Source organism: Candoia aspera, chromosome 4 (genome assembly GCF_035149785.1).
Source record: "Candoia aspera isolate rCanAsp1 chromosome 4, rCanAsp1.hap2, whole genome shotgun sequence".
NCBI lineage: Eukaryota > Metazoa > Chordata > Lepidosauria > Squamata > Boidae > Candoia > Candoia aspera.
This window is the reverse complement of record NC_086156.1, coordinates 54,568,904-54,588,264: the sequence shown is the minus strand read 5'-3', so window position 1 is coordinate 54,588,264 and position 19,361 is coordinate 54,568,904. Positions and strand designations below refer to the sequence as shown.

The 19,361-nt window shown below is 37.2% G+C and overlaps 1 protein-coding gene across 1 annotated transcript; it reads left to right on the top strand.

The window, feature by feature from the left end:
• Positions 1–3,951: 3,951 nt before the first annotated feature.
• INHBA (inhibin subunit beta A) lies at positions 3,952–18,863 on the top strand. Its single transcript, XM_063301957.1, has 2 exons — positions 3,952–4,573; positions 17,363–18,863. The coding sequence occupies exons 1-2, from the start codon at positions 4,186–4,188 to the stop codon at positions 18,226–18,228; spliced, it is 1,254 nt and encodes a 417-aa protein (XP_063158027.1). The 5' UTR covers positions 3,952–4,185; the 3' UTR covers positions 18,229–18,863.
• Positions 18,864–19,361: the final 498 nt, after the last annotated feature.

The window sequence follows — 19,361 nt, the reverse complement described above, 5'->3', positions numbered from 1 at the left end:
TGAGGATATGAATATAATATGCATTAATTAATACTTGTAAGTAGCGATGAAGAAATGAAACCACACATTTTGATTCTTTTAACGTGAGCAAATGCAATGCCTATCAATATGACAGTGCTACAGGGTAGAATTACTCAGTTATTGTGCTCAGAGTGAATTAACTTATTGCAATAAACTTTGATAATAATATCTTTGGTCAACGCTTTCAAGGCTATGTTTCAAGAAATTGTTTCATTTCTTCAAAATGTATTTGATATTTCTCATTGAAAACCCTGACACAGAAAACAAACTTTCTAGAGGCACCACTTGTTTTCCATCTGTTTCCCTCCATGTCACAGAGAAGAGGGAGTGTGGTTGGATAACAGAAGGTTGGGATGGACACTCTATGACTCATAGATCCCAGGTAATTCCCAGCCCATTTTTGTAGCACCCGTTAACCCCAAGATTGTGCAGATCAAGAATTCAGCAGTAAATCACACATTGTTGGCAGAACATGCTTACACCAAAGTAAGTCTTAAAAACAAACCAACAAACCTGGAGTGCACTTATTTTGAATAACCTACCCCAAGACCCTTATTAAAAAATGGCTGAAAATGGATATTGAGCCATAAAAATACTGTCTTTTTTTTGCTATTAGATGTAGTCTTAGTTTGTGCAGAGCAACTGTAAAGCTCAGGTTATGTGTGAACTTGGTATGGTCTAGAACACTTTCTCACAATCTTCTGAAACAGCTGTCGGACAACTTGACTTAAAAAAAGATCTCTAAGTGTAAAAAGTTTAAAGATCACTGCTTCAAGCAGTAATGCATGACTTGAAAATCCATGTATTCACTGGAAGAATAAAAAAAAACAATCTGCAATGAGATGGAAAATTTTTAAAGGGTTTATGAGATTATCTTGAGGTAAAGATTTCTTCTTTAAATGAAAATACATTTTTTCTCTTCTAAACTGTTGCTTTAAATGATACAAAGACTCTTTTGAATCTTACTTCAACATACTTAATTTGCTTCCTTAAAGTGTGTATTTCTGAGGAACTTGTTCTGTGCATACTGGATCTGGAAACAAGGTAACTGCTCTGTTTGCTTCTAAATTGGAGTCAGCGTTCCAAACTTGTCTTAAGACTCTGGTTTGTTATTCAACGCCACTTCACTCCATTCCCCTCACAAACCTTCCCTTCTATTGCTTTCTTCTTCAGACAGGAATCATGATGCTCCGAACACGTTTCTTTGCATTAAAGCAATATGACAATGTCCCTTCCCATAGTTTTAAAAATATGTCTTTTGCAATAATAATACTCCACAATAAAAATGGGTGAATTACAAATCCTGTCCATAGCAGGTGACAGCACCTACAGTAGCTGATCTTGGCTGATTCCAGAAAAGCTAGGCATATTCATATTTAGCTCTTCAGAGAATCCCAGCACTGCAGCTAAACCAGAAAGTCTAAATAAATAAATCCCAGGACAGACCACTTCCTACAGCACTGCACGTCCATGTAGTCACCAGGAGTCAAGGATGCCCTGACAGAGTTTAGGCTTGAAGTCAGACAACCATAGTCTCTCTCCTCTCCTGGAAGTCAGTGAGTATTGCATATTAAAATGGAAGACAGTGATTTTATTTTTTAAAAAAAATATAGCTGGCCCAAATTCCCAGTTCAAATTAATAATTCATTTTACTTTGAGGGTTTCCTCTGGCTGTATCAATTTCTGTTACATCTCTCCTGTTTTTTAAGATGGCTTACAATGTTAGTAACAGTACTAATAACAATAGTGACAGGCAGCAATAAACTCTCTAAAATAAGTTCAGTGGAAACTTATTCCCAAGTAGAAGTGAATAATATTGCAAAGTTAGTGATGTTATTAAGTAAGCAAGCACATACACTGTATGTGCTTACAATACTTACACATACTGGGGGCTAGCTGCTAAGTTGCCATACATCCTATCATTCTTCTATAGTTACAGTTAACATTCTTTTCAGCACTACAGTCTCCAACGTTTAAAAAAATATTTAAGTAGCAGAGAAAAGAGAAAGTAAGTCCAAAATACATTAGGGGCACATCAGAAACCAAAATTCATTTTCTTTTAAATGACTTAGTAACTGAGCTGATGCAACTGGAAACAAAATAATATCAAATGAAACATTGCTAGTAAAAGGTGGAGTTTTTAAAATGAAGATACAGAATATAGGCAGCCTTTTGTCACACCAAGCAAATAGGACTTTCCATTAGATAACTGTCACAAGGTATGTCTCATACAGGAAAACCACTGAAATGCTGGTGTAACACGGCATTGGCCAATCCAGTGCCAACTCCATCCCACAGCATTAAGTGTAATTTTTAGGTAAATGTACAGTACTTAAAAAAACAAAACAATACAGTACAAAACTCTGTGATCTGACTATCAATACAGAGAGCTTTGAGATCTTGTCAAGTTTCTATGACAGAGACCACTAGGAGACTCAGGCTCAGAAAGGCAAAATATAATTGTTATATTCCTTCAATGACAGGGTTAAAGTTTTATTCAGAAATATCATACTTAGTATGTCCCTTCCTTATGATTATGTGAAATGTTCTATTAAATGTCTACTGTTAAAGTTGACATTCAAATGTAAGCTTTTAGCCCATTAACAAAAGTCAAGCTGTTCAAAATGAAGGTGATGTTGTAAATATAATCACTGAAGTGGAGGCACAACAGAATTTTAAAAAAGAAATATAGCTTCTCAAGTGATAGTATTTATATACAGAGTAATCAAACATGGTGATATCAAATGAGATTTAAGCAGCATATGCAAAGAAATGAATGCTTGTATCTTTGCCTTCACTGTCAAAAAGTGTTCGTTTACAAACAGTTAATGAAAAGTACAACCTTTCGCTTATTCTAATTATTTCTTTAACAATATATTTCTGCTATTATTGTCCATCAGATTCTCTACCAGTCTTGGATATCACATGGTCTATTTTATTATTTGCTGTATATCCACAGGACTGAATCCTAGGTTACAATATAAGAAAAATATATAAAGTGGTAAAGTCATGGGTAGAACTATACGATTTATGATCGAAGTAATTAAAAACTTAAATTAAGATGATATGAATTAAATGCAAGGGAAAAAAGAACAGCTCAGGTCTCAAACATGGTTTGTTACCTGACCAAAGTGTAACAAAGGTTTTGGAATACAGTCCTAGCCTCAATATAAATTTACAACCACAGAAATTAATGGCAATCCATTTACAATAAACAAAGATCTGCCTCATAACAAAGCAGTTCCCCCTCCCCCCAAAACCTCCCAACAACTTTCCATTAAATCGGGGTACGTTTTCAACTAATATGGCTTTGCCAACCAGTTGAAATTTGCGACTTTAGTCATTTTTAACTCAGTTCTCTCTGAGCCATAATCATGGCTTAGTCTTAAAACTGTTACAACGGATGAGAAAGGACTTCAAAGTTTGGCAGGAGTCCACAGATTTGGCAAGGCTGCCTAATCCTCACTGTGGACAGAACTTGAACCAGGATCCATTTGGACTTTTCTGAGCACCTCCGTTGTCTGCCGTTCAGATGTACTCCGAGGCTATAAATAATCTTCTCATTTCAGTTTCACCCTGTTAATTTAGCCTGACGGACTTAGTAAAGAAGATAGGGACAGGAAAAAAACCAGCGATGTTTAAGTTGGGGGGGGGGAGGGAAGGGGGGGGAGGCAGGGGAGGCAGGAAAACACCGGGCAACTAGGCAAGAAAAGAGATTTCAAAGGCAAAAGTGGCCAAAGCATAAACCGGAGTGCCGATATAAATAAGAAGTATGTGCCAGAGTGCAGTGAGCATTAGGAAGGCTTAGGCTGTTCCTCCGCCTTCTCAATCAGAGCTTTACTCATAGACAAAACTCCCTCCCTCTCTCATTCAACTCACTTAGGCCGTCCTCCTGCCTCGCTTCTCTCTGTCTTTTTCTCAGCGTGTGCTTTGCCTACAGCGCGACGGAGTCAGATTCCTCTCACTGACAGTCAAAGACATCTATAGCACTTAGTGAATTCAGAGAGGGACCTTCCAAAGCAAACTTCACAGAAAACTTTTTGTTCTTCCTGAAGAGGAAAAAGGAAGCAGAAAAGGGGAAAATCCAACTGGGTGAAGAAGTGGTCGTGAGGGGAGAAAAGCCGTGCCTTTTAAAAAGGAATCTCAACAACTTTTGCTGCCAGGATGCCTTTGCTTCTGACTAGAGGACTGGCGTTGTTATTTTGCTGGATTATAGTGCGAAGTTCCCCAACCCCAGGATCGGAGGGGCACAGTTTAGTCACTGATTGCCCATCCTGTGCCCTTGGCACCCTCTCCAAGGATGTGCCCAGCTCCCAGCCTGAGATGGTGGAAGCAGTAAAGAAGCATATCCTGAACATGTTGCACTTGAGGGACAGACCTAACATCACTCAGCCAGTGCCCAAGGCTGCACTTTTGAATGCTATCAAGAAACTCCACGTCGGAAAAGTGAGAGAGGATGGCAATGTGGAAATAGAGGATGACATTGGAAGAAGAACAGAAATGAATGAACTGGTGGAGCAAACATCTGAGATCATAACGTTTGCAGAATCAGGTGGGTGCTACTGGGAGTGGGGTGGGGTGGGGTGGGGAGGGGCGCACAATGCTGTCAGAATTGCAGTTAACTTTTCTGTGTAGCAGCTCTACTCCAGATGAGGTGGTGGGAAAGTAGAGAGTGAAAGTGTGAAGGGATGTGGATCTCTACAGTTTAGTCTTAGAGGCAGATGCCTGACTTATACTTACCAAACTAGCCAACAAGTGGAGTACTAGCATCTAACATCTTGGGCTGGGTGTTAAATAGGTGGGCACTTCCTTCTCTCTTTGAGAAAAGAACCGGTCAGTTCAAGACCAGACTGAGACACAGAAACGGGCAAATAAGGAGCGCTCTTTGAAATACTGTCGGCAAAGCAAAACAGCTAGAATCAGTTTCTGAATCCACTCTCTGTAAAACCCTGTCAAGACGAGGATATGTATTTGTTACTCAATTCACAGCAAATGTTCAGGGCAGTAGAAGTGTTAACAGCTACTGTCAGAAAACCTTAGTAGTAAGTGGGACAAATAGTTGTAGGCAATCCAAATTGTAATGCTGACTTTTGCATACTGGAAAAAAAGCAAAGCAAAGAAAGATGGTGCTCCCAAGAGTTGTCTGCCAAAGAGTGCAACTTTGAGGGAGTGCATTTTCCACTACTTGGTTATTTGATTTAAAATGAAGAACACTGTCCTATAGCACTCAACTCATTTTCAACTCCTGCAAACAGGTAATTATTTCAGTTGCTATTAAATAATAAATATAGAGTTCATCATTCAATGTATGTATTATCTTCAATGTTTAGTCCTGGCATGCGCACATACACATGCACACACATGTGTGTCTGTGCCTAGACAGCCATACATTCAGGCTCACCAATAAGAACAGATTAAATAATCATGACTTAAAACTTTCTAGAAATTAATGCTGTTTCCTAGTGAAAGCATTTTTCACTGTTGCCAAGGCAGCTTGCAAGGAATCTCATTGTTTTGTTCAGTTCAACATATGGTAGTAAAAATATGCATAGGCTCACTGAGCATTTTTGTTTAAAAGTTTGCTGCAGCAATATAAACAATTAAGACAACTCTCAGAGTTTCCAGTCCTGAAAACCTGTTGACTCAGATGTTCTGTTTGCAGAAAAAGACATGCAGGGAAGCGTGTATGGTTTAACAGCAGACATTCCTGCTGCTAACTGCATGAATTCCGCCTGTATGGGTAGCCTTGGTATCTGTGTCACTGTAGCACTTATCAAATAGCAACCCGCCCCCACCTCTGGTGGGAAAAGGGTTTGCTCTGAAGGAAGAATGACACATTCTCTCCTTTTAAAAGGGGATGAAAGCTCTAAGTGCCCACAGTCCTCAAAAGTACCTGTGGTTTTACTCTATGAAGCAGTAAGCAGTCAGAAGCAGGGAACTTGGTAGACCATCTGATGGGCAGACACTGCATCCAGTTTACCACAGAACTCTCTCTAAGACAGATGGAATGAGCTGTGGTTTCTCGACACTGTGTGAGTTCCAGAAGTTTGTACTGTTTCTGCTTAAAACAGGCTCCAAAGGCAACTGTGACACGCTTCCACTGTAATGCGCAGCCCAATTGGCTTACAGAGTCACATGATTAATATTTGCCATGCCATTGCCCAGAAAGTGGCCAATAGTCCAGCAACTCATTATTTCTTTCAACCAGAACTTGCCAAATGTCCAAACTACTGCTATTTGTCTTTTGTAGAAACAGTCCTGATTATAGTTACATCAATTTTATACTGGCTCTGCTATCAGTAGGACACAGTAGAGTTCAGTATATCAAGGGAAGGAAAACAAAGAACCCTTAACTCTCCTGGGATATATATTCTCCGTCTCAGACTATATATCATAGCTTATCTCAAATATGAAGACCTTCTCTCATTCTCTCTCCCTGCCAGTTTATTCCATGCTGAAATGTGAAGGTCAAGGAAAGTTTTATTGCACAAAACAACATTGCATAATATTCAACTTATATGCTGATTATAGCCCTCTTGTGGTCATCAGGTATCTTTTTAGAACTTATTCTGAAGTGACAAGAAACTGCACTTTGCATATGGTCATTGAGGAAATAAAGAGCCATTGAAGTGCACGAGTAGATGTCAAAACCTACTTTAAGATATATTCCAACTACAATGGAACAAAACATGAGAAATATTCTTTTTCAGTAGTCTGCGTTGTTGTTCCTGAAAGCAACCATCTTTTTCAAGGGAGGCAGTAGAGAATAAATGAAAATGAATGGAAACATATCTTCAGTTTTGTCAACCTTAAATTATGAAACTAAAAGCAGTGTGGCTTCTTTTTTAAAAAAAAAATTGACAGCATGTTAATTTAATGAAATAATTTCACTGCTCTCAGAAGTTATGCACCTAGCCTGGTCAGTAAAATTAAAAGAACTATTCTCTCTATTCTGAGACATTTTCTAAGTTACAGTTTATAGAGCTCTCATGAGTATGCACATATCCTTTCTGAGTTTGGATTAAGACAGTTTAAAAGAGAAAATAAAAGGCTCAGTGGCAGCTTTCTAGATGATATAAGGAATGGACAGTGGAAACGAACTTCCAAAAGCTAATATACTAACTCATACCAAACTACAGGTGTTCTCTGACCCAAGAGACCAGGCAAATTCTTGGCAGGTGCTGCTGACATTCCAGACAGACTTTTGTGAAACTAATAACTTTAAATAGCAGGGAAATGGTAATTTAACATGGCATCACAATTACCACATTTATTATAATGCAATTAACAAAAGGTATTTGAAAATTACATATAGCTTTTCACTAGTGAGATCAGATTTGCAGTCATCTAAAATGCTTGTACTTTTGAGTTGCCTTTTGGGAAGCAAGAATGAATATTACCGTACTTATCAAGAATATCACAAAAATGAATATTGTTGCAATAACGAGTGGTAAATTCAATCCAGTTAACACCCTAAATTTTCCAGTCAAAGAGCCGTTAGACTGTGTTACACACTGTTGGATTTATAATATGCTATTGGTAATTCAGCAAGCAATTTTTTAAAAAGTTGCAAATGACAGTTATGAGTAAGGAGGAGATAATGTTGACATTCCAGTGATAATGATCAGCAGTTCATCAGGAATGAATGGAAACTGTAACCAAGCTTATATCAAGCTTAGCCCGAACCTGAGCAGGTTTACTAAGAATAAATGTCTCAGTGTTTTCAGAGTTTGTATTACTTATCTTTTCTACTTCCTTGACACTGGACAGCAAATCTCCATGAAAGAAAATGTAATTATATTTTAATTAAATTTGCAATAAAGTACCGAAGGGGACAATTTATTAAGTTTTCAGATTCATTCATAAAAAAAAAGTTTCCAAAAAGTTTCATCTTTCTATGCTGAACACAGAGAAGCAAGTAACCACAAGAGGGCCTCCTTCAAGGCTTTCCCCTTCCACTTAATTCAAATTAACCTTGCTTCAAGTTTCTTTTTTACCCAATTGGCTCTGCAAGACAAATATTGCGGTGCTTATCTGCCTCTCCTGCCTCTTTGCCTTGTATCTTTAATCTAGCATAACTGGTGAATTTCATCAGTGATGAACTGCTAAAAGAAGGTGATATACAGAAACAAAGCAAAGACAGAATGGGGAGAGAGAGAGACGATAAAGTGGATAGACCCGGAGGTTAAAAGGCTAGACATTGTTAGGGTCAAATTGGTGGCATCCTTTTCTTTTTAAAGGCATTGGGAATGTGTCTATGTACATTTAGAATCACTTTTCCCAATCTGGCTTTCTTCTATGAGTTTAAATCCTCAGCCAACATGGCCAAAAGTGGGTACCCTCTGAGGAAGGCTGGTTTATAAACCTTGATTTTTTTCCTTCTTTTTGCAAATTGGGTGTTTGCTTTTTGCCCAATCTCTTTTGAAAAAAGATGCCCTGTTTATGATAGTTAAGCTACAAGTGGTAGGGCCGTGGGCAGAACTGCTTCATGGACCCATTAATAAGCTAAATATGGTTGGAATTAGCTTCTTTTAATCTGAAACAAGCTGCTTTGAAAGTCTGGGAAAGAATGATACAAGCAAAGAAAGATATTGATGAGGAAACTAAGGGAGAGTAATTGTAAGTACTATAAAGGAGTATCCATGGCAGCTGAGGATATATATGAACATGTTTCTATGTTCCTATATGAATATGTTGTTGCAGATTAATGGCTGAAATAATGAGTACTTGGAATTGTGTAAGAACATTTTACCTTGGGGAGGGTCTCCTGTTAAGTTCTGCTTCAGTTTTTCCATCTTTTTTTTTTTTTTTTACTACTTGCCAGCTGGAAAGGTTTTACCCTCAGGTGAATTTGCTTTGCATCTCAGAAGGACTTTTATCCTTTTAAAAAAGTGACTAGGTCTTGAGTTATCAAGTTCATGGGACATTCCGTTTATATTATTTACTAGTTTATAACACAGATCAGTTATTGTTCCATTGTTTGGGCCTGAATGATTCAATCAGTTTGGATCAACTTTCCAAATTGGTTGGAACATTCAGATGGAATGAGACATCCACATTAGCTACTATATTCCCTTGGGCCTCCCATCTAGCCTTTGAGGAGATTCCTTTCCTTGGCTCAGAAAGAAGAATATCATTGGAACCTAATTGTGCAGAGCAGCATGGAAGTCAAGAGTGAGACAGTAACAGTCACTGTTATATAATATAGGAAAATGGGAAAGAGGAGGTTACATGGGAGGAGTCAACACATCACTTGTTAGAAGAAATAGATCTGTAAATTTATCATCCAGCCAGATAGCCATGCAACCAAAATGATGCACACAATGCTATTTTTTTAATTGTTAGGAAGGCAAACCCAATAGTTGCAGGAATGTTAACTCTTTCAATCTACTGTAACTCAAATAAGTTGCCTATTTACTGGAAACAATGTTTGCATTGTTATTTAACTCTGAATTCAAATTGTTGAATTCAGTGTGACAAATATACAGTGCAGTAATCAAGACACAGAATCACTGGTCCAGATGGAGTTACTCATACCCATCCTACTGAAATTAATTGGAAAGCTAATTACAACTAATTTAAGACCGTAGTCCTAAACAGGCTTGCTAGAGAATGATGTTGAACTCAGTGGGATTTACTCCCAAGAAGGCATACAGATATTTTCCTTATTAATTCAATGCTTTGGACCCAAGGTCCTATACACTGAATTGTATCATTCTGAAAGAATTTTCATTAATTCCCTTGCTGCTTGAAGTATCCTTGTACATAATCCACTCAAGAAGTTGGGTGACTTTCAAGGGAAAAGGGAAATTTGCGAAAATCAAGAGCCTCCTTGAAATCGCCAGCTCTTTACAAATGGAAATAACATTTCCATGCATTAGTAGGACTTTCTGCACTCATGCCAATGGGATTTAAATATGGTTCCTTGCCAAAGAAGGAACTGTCTAGTGGCTTAACCAATCTCTTTTGTAAATAATCAAAGACTGGCACTGTCAATAGTTTTGCTGTAAGATAATTATATTATGCAGTGTTTCCAGTATGAAGAGCCTAAATATTAACTTCTGTGCTGTGTGTGTGTGTGTGTTTTAATGTATTGCAACAAACACCTTAGGGTTTGCTTCTCCTTTACAAGGCAAGGAAGAAATGAGGACAACTCTTAGAATGTTAGGCAGCCTGACTAGGAAGGTTAAAAAATGCTTATGTCTTGCCAAATATTTCAGGATTTGAGAAAATGAGGAAGGTAAAGAAGAAGAGTATTATGCAATCACTTTTCAAGAATAGCAACTGGGGTCACTAAATAGGTTTCAAGCTGAGTATCTATGTCTGCTGATTTACAATTGTGCTTCCTATTTGCTTTCTTATTTGTGAGCTGAACGTTTTAAGCCATAGTAGGGAGAAGTGAGATATTTAAGTGCCAATTGGACATCTCATGCTTCTGGCACAATGTATTTCCCACAAGCCTGCATGAAATTACAAGTGGTATGTTAATGTCCTATAAACTGTCTGAATCCACATATATATTTCCTTTACTGGCTGTTTCCTTAGAAAAATGCATGCGGATAGAACTTTGCTGGTCATTGACCAAATTACCGTAAGTTTCTTCTTCTTGTAAGGAGATCACAAGACTATGGGTGCTCAAAAATATTAGTAAAATATTAGCACTTTGCATTACAGAGCTATTCAAAACAATGAATGTGGCAGGTGGAAGATGTAACAGTAATTGTGCATCCATATGAATTGTGCATCGTGATAAATGATACTTTATAGGAATATTGGGATGGCCTTGGAATTCAGGGCACAATTATATTAATAAAGGAGTGAGTCTCTTATCAAACCAAGTGCATGGAAACACACTTGCCTTTTCCTACATGAGTGAATGACTAATTATCCCTCAGGCCCCAAGGTTTAGAAAAAAATATTTAGATGTACATTTGGGGACACAAGCAAGGCAGGAACAAAACTGTTCCTGACACTGGATAGTGTATATTTTCCATTGAGAGAAAGTTTGGTCTAGTGGTTAAGGTTCTGGGCTAGAAACCAGGAGTCTGTGAGTTCTAGTCCCGCCTTAGGCATGAAAGCTGGCTGGGTGACCTTGGGCCAGTCACTCTCTCTCAGCCCAGCTCGGTGCAATGTTGACTAGCATCCTCATGGTGCATCCTGGGCAACGTGGCCTGTCACGGCTAAATAATCTACACATCTGGCTGCTGGACCTCACAAGGATTTCCCAGCAAGAACAAGCAGCATGAACAATGAACTGCTATGCCATATGATTAAAAAAAGAATTGAGAGAAATATGGGTGTATCTGGGATCTCTGCAAAGGATCCATCGTGAAAGTTTATTTTATAGAATAGATTACACACTGCAATCCCTAAAGGCCAATACTGGAGGTGGGAGATATTCTAAATGATCAATATCTACTTGTACACTAAAAGAAATTAATAACACATTTTTCATTTTCTCATAGAAAGTGGAAAGAGGCTTTAAAAACAAGGACCTTTTGATAGCACTTGCATTAATTACAGAGCTATATGCTTATCTAAACATACCCCACAATGTATGCTAGTGTAAAGTCAAAAGTTTGCTTTATAGAGAATAAAATCATTCACTTACAATACAAAACAGAACAACTTAAAATTAAGCAGCAGTGAATAGTGGAAAAAATAAGTAATGGATCTCTTTTATACTAAATGGTTACTTTGATAGATTTAATATACATACAGTAGAAACATGTCTACTTACAATTAAGTTCCAGTGGGTTCAAAGTGTACCCTCAGTTAAGGATCATACCCAACATCAAGTATAATTTCTACCATCATTGCAGGAAATAGAATATGTTTCCTGGAAAATAAATTTGATAACTTGTTAATTCGTGGAATATTTTGAAACATATTAGATAGACTGCATTATTTCAGTAATTTGCATGTTACAGTAATTTCAGGATTTTTTTTCTTAAGCAAAAAAGCCAGAACTCATGCTTGGGACCATTCATGATTTCCTTTTTTTAAAAAAATATAATTTTTGTTAAGAATTTTAATTACAATAGTAAAAACTAATACAAACTAAACTTAAATTAAGAGAAGAGAATGGAAAGAAAGAATAAAAAGTGCAGGAAAGAAGGAAAGAAAGAATATAATAAAGAAAAAGAAAATGAATATATAAAGAAATGACTTCCAACCTTCATCATAACAAATACAGTATAAACAAATTTAATAACATTTCACTCCCTATAAGATTAAACAGATATCTCTTCATCCCATATCCCATCCCTTATCTATAAGCAAATCCACAAAACATCAACTTTTCAATTCTGGTGTCAGCAAAAAGTCCATAAAGTGTTGCCAGAACATTACCAAAGGGAACATTAATGATTTCCATAGAAAGTTTTAATAGAAAGTGAGCTGAAATTTCTCAATACATTTGTGAAATGTCCTTTTTCCCACTAAGCTCCTTCAAAAGCTACTCTGCATAACTTTCAAGAAAAGTTTTCTATGGCAGCTGACAGTTTCTATCACCTACCCACTTGACATACAGAGTGCCTTACTCTAGAATATAATTTGGTCTAGGTATTTAAGGAGGAAAATAATGGCCAGAGTTTCAGTGTAGTTTCTGACACTTGCAGTGATCCATAAGAATAAAACTCAGCTCTTAGACAATGTTGTTGTTGTTGTTGTTGTTGTGTTTCACAGTGTTTGCTCTACATGGTTGCCGTGTGTGCTTGTTTTGGCACTGTGTTCACCTAGTTCTTACAGTGAAGCTATGAGTTTTGTTTGTTTATCAGCCAGCTTGTCGCAAAGCCTGATGCTAATTTAAGGCTGAGAGAAAGTGACTGATCCAAGGTCACCCATGGTTACCCTTCCATACTTAAAGGTAAACTAGAATCTGGGTCTCTTCACTTCTAGTGCGGCAGCTTAACTTAGCCCTTAGATAATAATTTTTATACATTTCCAGTTTAAGGAGTGATTATGTGCTGTCACATTGGTGTTGACTCTTAGCAACTGTATAGATAGATTTTTCTCCATGACAATCTGTCCCCCACCTGATCTTCCAACAGTGTACCCATTCTGCTGTAAGTGAATCCATCCACTTTGCTTTTGGTCATCCTCTTCTCTTTCCTTAAAAATTTCCCAGCCTTATAGACTTCTCCAGACAGCTGTGTCTTTGCATAATGTGTCTGAAGTTCGATCATTTGAGCCTGGCAATAAGAACCCTGGATTTATTTGTTCAGTGATCAATTTGTTTGTTTTCCTGGCTTTCCATGGTAGTCTCTGGAATCTTCTCCAACACCAGAATTCAACAGTATCAATATTCTTTCTATCCTGCTTCAAAATCCAACTTTTGCTTTCCTAGATCATCACAGGGAAAACCAGTACCTGCTCAATTCTGATCTTTATAAGTGTAGGTACATCCCAGCCTCTTAGTATCTTTTCCAAGGAATTAATGGCTACTCTACTAAGTGCTTTTCTGTGGTGTGCTTCTTGACTGTTGGTTCCTTTACTGTTGATAGTTGATTCTAAAAGGCAGAAGCTATCCATTACTTCAATAACTTCACTGTCAATTCTAAGGCTTGTTCCTATATCTGCTGTCATTAATTTGGCCTTATTTATATTTAATCTTAGTCTGATTTATTCACTATGCTGCTTTACTTTCATTACTAGAACTTGCAGATTATTTGCATTTTCAGCTATTAGAGTAGTGTCATCAGCATAATGAAAATTATTGATGTTTCTTCCTCCAGCTTTAAAACCATGCTAATATTCTTCCAGTCCAGCTTCCCTCAATATATATTCAGCATATAGGTTCAATAAATATTATAGTATACTGCTTTGTCTCACTCCTTTGCTTGGCTATCCTGGAACCAGTCTGTTTTGCCATGTTCCACCCGGATTGTGGCTTCCTGATTTGTATATAGGTTTTGTATAAGGACAATGTGTTGTTCTGGGATACCCATTCTTAAAAATACATTCCACAGCCTAACACGATCAACACAATAAAAGCTATTTCTAAGTATATATTGAATACTTTTTATTCTTTGGCTTTCTCAATTATCCAGCTTGTATCAGCAATAAGGTCTCATGTTCCTTTTCTAAAGCCATCTTGAACACCTGACATCTCCTTTTCCATGTAGGGCTCTAATCAGTGTTGGATGATCCTAAGCATTATTTTCCTAGCACGTGAAATTAAAGATATTGTATGATGGTTTGCACACTCTGTAAGTCTCATTTCTTCAGTATTTTATGTAGACTGACCTCTACAATCTGTTGGCCACTGTGTTATTCTCCGGATTTGCTGGCATAGTTTAGGTAGAACCTTTAGAAGTTTTTTTCTATGTCGCTTAAACTTATTTCTGTAGTTATCCTATCAATTTCTGTAGCCTTGTAGACTTGGAGTTTAAGGTGTAATAAGGATTAATTTGTTCAGTGATCTCTCTTATGTAAAATATTGTCAGTTTTTACATAAGAAGATTTGTCTCAACAGACATCTTCATTATTACCTGAATGATTTGGAAGCTCAAGATCATTCAGATGAGAATTCAATTTTTCTTTGGAATTTTCTTCATGTCAAAAGTACATAAATATGCAATGCATTTGCCATCATGAATACTGAACATAAAGTTTTACAATTGTGTGTCTTGCATAGCCACCTTAGAATGGTTACTAGTATGTTTCTGGTGAAAGTGATATGTAATAAGCAGGTTTAACATAATAATGCAATTGTTGTACTCTATTAGAATTAGGAAGATAGTAATGCAAATAAGAGAAAATCAGATGCCAATTCAGTTCTTAGTCTACATTTCTTTTTGTTTTCATTGTGAAGCTGCTATGTGTATTCCAATCACTCAGGATGTTAAATCTATCTTCCTCCTTTAGCCAGTCAGCTTCAGATTGAAATGGGAAGGATTTCTTCTTATTTAATTATGTCATTCTAAAGGAAAATGTTGACATTCCAGCAAACTTCATGTCATAATCTAACTGCATACATATACATATACATATTTTCATTGTGTTTTTAATAAAAAAATATTGTATTAATTTCCATTACAAAATAATTCACAATTCCTGCTAGGTTGAAGTATATAAAAAGAAATTTATAATCTTTGATTGAAGTTTATAAACTCAGGTTAAAAAAGAAAACCCTCCTGTTTTAATATATCATTTTTCATAGCAAGGCTACTGTTGCAGAATTAACAAGGAGCACAACATCCTGAATTAAAGGAGCAATTTATTTTGTTTCAGATGAAGCAGTTCCATCCAGCGATGTCTGTAGTATCTGACTGTTTTGTCAAAAGAATGAAAGTATTGCAATGTTGCATTGAAAGTTTTTCCCCTTATATATATCAGAACACAAAGGCAAAAAGGGAGGTGTTGGTGTCACAATGAAATTGATATGGCGCTCATTTCTTCATTCTCCCCCCTTCCCCCCCCCCATCTTCTATGCATTATGGTTTTGATTTGCAGAACATATAGTGAAAATTCAGTCCAGTTTTATTTATATGTCAATGTGGTAAGTAGGGCCACTCAGCCATATAATTAGAGATGCCCAGTTATATGGATGCCAGATTTGCAGGTTTTGCCCTCTTTTCTAATAGAAGCTGGACATCAACATTTGCATATACATTTCTTTCACTGAAATGGTAGGAATAAATCCACTTCACATTCAAAGACTGCTGTGCCTAAATAATTTTTTGAATCTGGCTTCAGCTTTACCTCTACTGTATTCCTTAAAGGTGATAAAAATGGTCTTATGCAATCAATATATCTGATGACAGCTTGACTTTCAGGACAGGATGTAATTGCATTGCCTGTAGAAAGCAATGCCATTTACTGTGTTTTATCTTTTTTAACAAGCTCTTATCCCACTTTTTAGTAAGGTGGGATCTTAAGTATCTTCTTAAGAATGATCAGAAAAAGTAGGTGCTGTCTGCAGGCTTACAACCTAAATGATACAACACCAAAAGCAACACTAGAGAGTGTTTCTTCAAGTTAAATACTTGTTTTAATACAGATATTTTTAACAGGTTAAATAAAAATAGCTAGAACTTCTGCTTCAAGATAATGGGGCAGTTGCACAGAAATGGGCACTTAATGGACCAAACCACCACCCTGTATTTCCTTAAAGATTCAAAAAGCTTTTCCACCACAGTCCTATTTTAAGGATGTCAGTGTTGTAGCTCTGTTATAAAGTTATAAAAGCTACTTCAAGTCTAAATGTCAAAGCTTTACTGTGAGTTGGAGACAATGACGTGCAGTTGTGTATTAAATAACATTTCATATTGAAAAAAAATTATAACCACCAAAGCACCCATTTTTTACTAGCGTTACTAGAAGGCATTGGTCTTCTAAAAAACTAAAGAGGGTTGAGTACAGGTTTGAACTAAGTGAGATTAAAGTCTTACCTACTAAATTGTTAACTGCCTACAAGGTGGGTATGAAAAAACTAACTAACATATCCTGAAGCTTAATAATTCAAATAGAAGTAAATGCAAAGGTTTTGCAAAAATATATTAAAAAGAAATGCGGTGTATGCATGTGTGTTGTACTTGGATTATGATTTGCCTCTTGGGCTCTTACAGAAATATTTCCATAATCTGCAACTATCTGGTGTGGATGTCATTTGAAGCTATTCCAATAATGCTGGGTCAGAACGTAATGGTTTATGCTCAGTTTACTAGATATGAAAAAAAAAACATGTTCCTGTGTCTTTGCACATGTTTTTGCTTACAAGGCACCTCCAAACATGAGGGAGGGCTGACATTCCAGATAGATAGATGATAGATAGATAGATAGATAGATAGATAGATAGATAGAGATAGAATCCGTTGTCAAGATGGCAGAAATAATTCTTAATGCTTTTCCCATGCTCAGTGTCTATCTCCTCCTTCCTCCCTCCCTCCCTCCCTTCCTAATCTGCAGACTGAGCCCCTTTACAACAGAGTAGAACCATGAAGGAAAAAAATAATACAATAATCCCTCTCCCCAAGATGACCACCATGATAAACATTCAATTTTGGTTAAAAGCATGGTGGAACAGGGCTGTTTTGGCAACTTTGAGAAAGGCCCAAGGGGGTGGGGAGGGCAGGTGGGTGAGGGAGGATGCTGCACAAACCTTCTGGGGCAAAGAATTCTGTTCTGGGCCACAACGGAGAAGATCTTATATTTTCATCTGTTGCCAGTGTTAAAAAGGCTCAGCAGAAAATAAAACCTATGGTTTAAAAAGCCAGTGTCACAATATCACTTTCTCCCAATTTTTTTAAAAAAAGGGTTCTGTCCTTACTAAGTGATTTTTTTCTACGTTGTTGTGGTTGTTGTTGTTGTTGTAATTATTATTGTTTTTGTATTATAGGTCCTGGCAGGAAAATGCTGCATTTTGAAATCTCTAAGGAAGGCAGTGAACTGTCAGTTGTGGGTCAAGCTGATGTGTGGCTTTTCCTCAAAGTGTCTAAAGCTAACCGGACCAGAACGAAAGTGACCATTCGACTCTATCAGCAGCAGAAACTGCCAAAGCGCAGCTCTCAACTTGCGGAAGAGAACGGTGGACTGAAGGGAGGGAAAAGTGAAATTCTCATCTCTGAAAAGGCAGTTGACACTCGTAAAAGTACCTGGCACATTTTCCCAGTCTCCAGTAGTGTTCAGCGTCTCCTGGATCAGGGAAAGAATTCTCTGGATGTGCGGGTTACTTGTGACCAGTGTCAAGAAACAGGAGCCAGTCTGGTGTTGCTAGGAAAGAGGAAGAAAAAGGAAGAAGATGCAGAAGGTAATGAAAGCACAGGAGAAGAGGAGAAAGAGCAATCACATAGGCCCTTCCTGATGATGCTGGCCAGGCATTCAGAGGATCGGCAGCACAGGCGGCGGAGGCGAGGCCTTGAGTGTGATGGCAAAGTCAACATTTGCTGCAAGAAGCACTTCTTTGTTAGCTTCAAAGACATTGGTTGGAATGACTGGATCATTGCCCCACAGGGCTACCATGCCAATTACTGCGAAGGCGATTGCCCCAGCCATATTGCAGGCACATCGGGTTCTACCCTCTCTTTCCACTCCACTGTTATCAACCATTACCGCATGAGAGGCCACAGTCCTTTCTCCAACCTCAAGTCATGCTGCGTGCCTACCAAGCTACGACCGATGTCTATGCTCTATTATGATGATGGGCAAAATATAATAAAAAAGGACATCCAGAATATGATAGTAGAAGAATGTGGGTGCTCATAGGTGTGTATGCATTTTGCATATCTACACTTCGGGACAGCCTTTTTATCAATTTCAAGAAGACAATTTGAAATAAAATGTAACAGGAAAGACCAAATACCAAACAAAACGGTCACATTTTCAACATAATAGCATCTGATGTTCAAATTAGAGACAAACAGAAGAAAGAAGAACAACGTTCCTAGGGCTTGGATGAGTAACACTCAAATGGTGTGGGCAAGGGCAATTCTTATCATATATGCTCTATATTTTATCGCATGGTATTTCACACTTATCAACAAGGGGAGATACCTTTTTCTCCCTAATGTTACCTATGCATTCAAGCCCAGATAACAGCATACCTGAAATACAGCAATTTGGCTGTTAAATCCAAAATGGTATTAAAATTCTAAAAAAGCCATGTGTATGAACACTACATTCACTGGCACTTTTATTCCCATGAATTTACCTAGGACACAATGAGTGTGCACATATGTGATTGTGCAGGTTTCTTATGGCAAACGCATACAAAGAGCACACTTGTGAATATATTATGGTAAAGGGGACAATTAATGCGCAGGTGTACTCACCTTTATTTTCTGCACTATTTTTGCAAAAAAGTTTTTAAAAAGTAGAAAGAAAGAAAGAAAAGAAAGAAAGAAAGAAAAAGAAAACACAAAGTTACATTTCGTAAAGGTGCTTATGACATTAGAACTATGCAACCAAGTTGGTTTGAAACTGTTTACCTGAAAGAAAGAAAGAAAAAATACCCAGACTTAAAAAAATAATGGAAGTACCATGTTTAATTTTTTTCTTCAGTGAAAGATACTTGAAAGGAATATGTTTGTCCAGTTACTGGGCCAACATTTCTATATTTTGTAAAAATGAGAAAAAAAGATTTTTTTAAAAAAATGTTTACTATTTGCACTACAAACCATGTTCAACCTGTCTTCTAATCTTTATTTAACAAGTATTCGGGGGAGGGATGTGGTTGGGTTGGAAGGGAGTTGAAAGCTGCACTTATTGTGAGCTATATAAGAACTGCTACAGCACACAAAATAGTTATTTTTATTATAATATTTTATACCTTAAAAAAAAGAAGTGTACACCAAAGACATTTGTGTGAGCCTCTAAACAATCTGTTTTTAACTAATGTT